This window comes from Papaver somniferum, chromosome 4 (genome assembly GCF_003573695.1).
Source record: "Papaver somniferum cultivar HN1 chromosome 4, ASM357369v1, whole genome shotgun sequence".
NCBI lineage: Eukaryota > Viridiplantae > Streptophyta > Magnoliopsida > Ranunculales > Papaveraceae > Papaver > Papaver somniferum.
Genome location: NC_039361.1, coordinates 53,709,934 through 53,714,677, shown reverse-complemented (window position 1 = coordinate 53,714,677; position 4,744 = coordinate 53,709,934). Strand labels below are relative to the sequence as shown.

The 4,744-nt window shown below is 35.9% G+C and overlaps 1 protein-coding gene across 1 annotated transcript; it reads left to right on the top strand.

The window, feature by feature from the left end:
- On the top strand, positions 1-4,415 carry LOC113275523 (serine carboxypeptidase II-2-like). The gene is made up of 10 exons (XM_026525055.1): positions 1-489; positions 766-873; positions 981-1,076; positions 1,176-1,268; positions 1,613-1,698; positions 1,803-2,066; positions 2,232-2,368; positions 2,528-2,623; positions 2,911-3,016; positions 3,987-4,415. The coding sequence occupies exons 1-10, from the start codon at positions 198-200 to the stop codon at positions 4,146-4,148; spliced, it is 1,440 nt and encodes a 479-aa protein (XP_026380840.1). The 5' UTR covers positions 1-197; the 3' UTR covers positions 4,149-4,415.
- Positions 4,416-4,744: the final 329 nt, after the last annotated feature.

Below are 4,744 nucleotides of genomic sequence, written 5' to 3'. Positions count from 1 at the left end.
TGGACTATTTCCAGACTCTCAACAGTGAGCAGTGAGCAGGTGAACACTCTTAAATCTTAAATTTATTTTCCCCAGACATTCTCAGAGAATCTCAACATGATACTACCAACTTAGATCCAATACTTGGTCAAATATAAACAAGATAAACCCATCACATGTAATACCAACTTCAACTTCAAACTCTCAAATCCAAAAAAATGGAAAAACAGACATGGGTTTTGTTTCTTCAGTTATTCTTACTCATTGCGACTTTAAAGAGTTGCATTAGTACTAGGAATAGTGTTAGTGGTAGTTTTAAGTTAAACCCAGTTGACCAACAAAAACTAGATAAAGTTAATCACCTCCCTGGACAGTATTTCAATGTTGAGTTTGAACATTACTCTGGGTATGTCACAGTCAATGAAGATGCAGGAAGAAATTTCTTTTATTGGTTTGTTGAAGCCACTACAGAACCTTCTTCTAAACCTCTCGTTCTTTGGCTCAATGGAGGTAATTCTTGCAGATTTATTTTCTCATTTCAAGAAATTATCCAGTTCTTGTTTCTGTTAGCTCTTACCATGTTTTATTGATTGATTCCTTTAAACTTTGGTGGGTTTATCTGAACATTTGTGTTAGATATGATTGGGAAGTTAGGGCTTTTGAGTATGACATTTTCACTTCCATTTTCCAAGACATGCCATATGTGATTTCTTTAGTATTTTACATTGGTTAGAATTATTTTTGGACTGTGGGTGTGTGATCTGTGATTGGTATTTTGTACATTAGGGCCTGGATGTTCTTCGGTTGGTTATGGCGAGGCAATGGAGATTGGCCCTTTCCGCGTCAAGGAAGATGGAAAGACAATTTATCTGAATCCTTACTCTTGGAATCAAAGTGAGTAGATTTACCAAATTTTGTTATGATTCTAAATATAACATAGTTTGAATTAGTTGTGTAGTTTCAACAATATACTCATGTCAACTAACTTGTGATTTCCGCAGTGGCCAATCTTCTGTTCATTGACACTCCAGTCGGAACTGGATATTCTTACTCCAAAAACTCCGATGATTTGTTGGAAAATGGAGATGAGAGGACAGGTGCTGTTCACTTATGATTCCTAAATATCGATCCTTTTTAGCATTATTCTTGACAAGTGTCTGAATTATTCTTGACATGGTTAATTCCTGTTTATGCAGCCCGGGACAACCTGATATTTCTACAGAAGTGGTTAGAGCGGTTTCCTCAATACAAAGACACGGAGTTCTACATCGTAGGAGAGAGCTACGCAGGTGATAAAGCTTTCTTATGCTGTTGGCATGTTATTGCTGCTGATGTTGATTAGTTTCTTTCTGATGATAGCTGAGCATAGCATGAAACTCCTGTTTGGTAACTCATCGAACTTGTAGTGTATAGTGCAAAGAGGATTTTTATGATTCGTCAAATGGATATCCTTACCATTTTATAATGTGGACCGCTATATGGGATTAAGTCTATGGCTAATCCAAATTGGGTTGCTCACTATTTAAAATGATCTCAATCCTTTGACATTGATAGTTATTTAATAGGAATGGAACTTCGCCTGTTAATTAGTCGTGTGTATGGAATGAAATCTAAAAATTGGAAATACTTATAGGGCACTACGTTCCTCAGTTAGCTGAAGCCATTGTGAGGTTCCATAAATCAACAGGAGATAAATCGATAAATTTGAAGGGAATCATGGTAAATCTCTCCACGTCTTTCCTTCAACACTATATTGTATCTTTTCGCAATAATGGTAAAATGTTCTGATCATTAATCTTAATAAAAACCTTTGTAAAATACAGGTAGGAAACGGTTTGACTGACGACTACTATAATCACTTGGGATCTTTCCAGTATATGTGGACCAACGGATTGATATCCGATAACACATACAACCTTCTGAACACATCTTGTCTCTCTCAATCATATGAACATGTTTCATCCAAGTGTCAGACTCTTCTTGAACAGGCCAGCAAAGAAATGGGTGACATTGACTCATACAGCGTGTTTGCTCCTTCTTGCACAGGCACTTCTACTCAATCAAAAATGCTACTTAAAAGATTGTTCGTAAGTTTGAATTTCATAAGAGTTATTATGTTTCTTGTGATTTCGTGATTTATTTTCAGTCTTTTTCCTGGTACTAGTTAGGATAATGTGTGGTACAAAATGTAATGTGACAATATTGTGAATCTTGTTTTCAATATATTAATGTAGAAACTCATATGTTTGCAGAAGAAGGTTGGGAAAATCCATGAAGAGTATGACCCATGCATTGAGGGCCACACAACTGCTTATTTTAACCGACCCGAGGTTCAAAAGGCACTTCATGCTGATGCAGAGGGAGTTGCATCTGCATGGGAAACTTGCAAGTACTGCCCATATGATAATATCACCTATTTATTTTGTTCTTTGTTTAATACCACCTTTTTTTTTGTTGGTTGGGCAAAGATGATAACAATGCTGACAGAATGTAAAGAAAGTTGTGTGGACTTTTTCTGTAATAACACATTCTTGGCTATATTTTGAAGGGGCTTTATTGACCAGCACTGGAAGGACTCTGCAACGTCAGTGCTACCTATTTATCACAAGCTGATACATTTAGGACTTCGCATCTGGATGCTCAGGTGCTTCAAAACACTTGATGCTGTTTCTCATTGCTAGTTTTTTGCTTTCATGATAGTCAGCCTCTGGAATTAGAAGCATGTCTATCCATGTAACAAGGACGCACCAAGTTTAAAACCTTAAATTTATGAAACATTGATGCACTAAACGAGTTTATGTTCTTATCAGGGATTTTTTTTTCCTTAAATGTGTAATCAAAGTTTTTCAGGTCACATATGTAGCTTCTGCATAATCCTGAAAATATGAATAGTGCACTAATGTCCTCTTTCTTTTGGTTTGGGTCAATCAGCGGAGACACTGATTCTCTAGCTTCAGTAACATCCACCCGCTACAATATAAACGCTCTCAAGCTTCCAACAATCACTCCTTTCCATGCTTGGTATGATGATGGACAGGTATGGTTGTTTTAAATACATTTTCATCCTTTTGTTTTCTCTAGGAGTAGAAATATAATCATAGCACTCTCCAAAAATTTATGCAGAACATTGTTCTTGAAAATATGTTTCCTCTATGTCGCATTTGTATTCCTTAAGTATTTCCTATGGCAAGGAAAGTAAACATAAGCTTCACAAATAAGGAAGAAAATTGGTGCATTATGAGTTTTTCATACTTCCTTAGGAATCTCTGTATAGTTTACGAGTTGTGTAAGTGATCTCGCTCGCATAATCTAGAGACTAGAAGTTCTCATGTGAAAAGTAAACTTGAATATATTATTACTAATTCGTTTTCTTCATTAAGTTTCCGCTCAAAAGAAACCATGTCAAATATTGTTTTCGTGTAAGATATCATAACTTGGTCATTAACATTTACACCTTTGATTTTGAATGGTGTGTCTCTACTGTTATTGTAATTATGGCTCTGTGTCCTTTCTTATTGTGCCGGATTGACGCAATTGCATTTGGAATGCTTACATGCTACACAAAATGGGGAAGGATATTTCAGTCCTACTTTTACTATATGTTCTCCGCAGTTCCCACCTACACCAGCTTTTTCTTATCCCATGGTTAGACATGTCGTTCTGCCTAACTACTTAGAGGTGAATATAGGATTGATTTTTATTGTCCAGATTTGGGGGCATGTAGGCTGGTATAAAGCATGAAAATAACAAGTAGATTAGTAGTGAAGAAAAGGTCATCAGGTCGAGTTAGACTTGTCCATTTAAGATATCTGAAGAAGATCAAATGCCATGCTACTGCATATACTTGATTACTTCATTTGTATAAACCTAGCAAAAGGAACATGTGCAAGAACTGTGCATAACCCAACAAGCTATATCATATGAAATGCATGCTTTTAAAAAATATATCCATGGATTTATATAAGCTGATAACCAATTCTTATGAATTTAATCTACTTAATTAACAGGTAGGAGGATGGACTCAAGAGTACAAGGGTCTCACTTTTGTCTCTGTGAGAGGAGCTGGACATGATATCCCAATGTATAAACCTAGCCTCGCCTATCCAGTTATCAAATCTTACTTATCTGGAAGTCCAATGCCAACTCCATCACAACTCGCAGATTCATGAGACTATCATGTTCATGCTATGTACTTGCTGTATGCATCAATGTACTATTATTATCTTAGGAGCAAACGTTACTGTGAACAAATGTTGGGAAAACCTGTAAGAATAGTCTCTGCATTGAAAGTAGAAACCAGATTATCCGTAAGTTGAGCTTAATAAATATGTGCTGAGGTTTATGAAATAAGTGTACTGATACTTTGATCTGTCAACTCAAACTGGACTTGTTGGATGAGTTTCACTTTTATAGGATTCTAGATTCTACTATGTAAACTAGGATGTCTTTCTCTGGTTGCTTCTCCTTCTTCTTTCTGTCTTCATTGACCACAAACTGTGTTCCATGTGGATATTTCTTTAAAAGTGATTTGTCTAGTGATGCTGATTTCTGTTTGCCATTTATATGTAGCAATTTTGGAAAAAAAAAACAAGACCGTAAGTAATGCACATAAACATTATTAAACAGTATATAGCATCCAGCTCTATGTCCATAACAACAGCTTCTTCACCTGACATATTTTCAGTTGATTGATTGTAAATCAAAAATGTAAAGGCTCCTTATACTAGTTGTTGTTGATTGAGCGTGATGAATAGAAAAAAAAAGC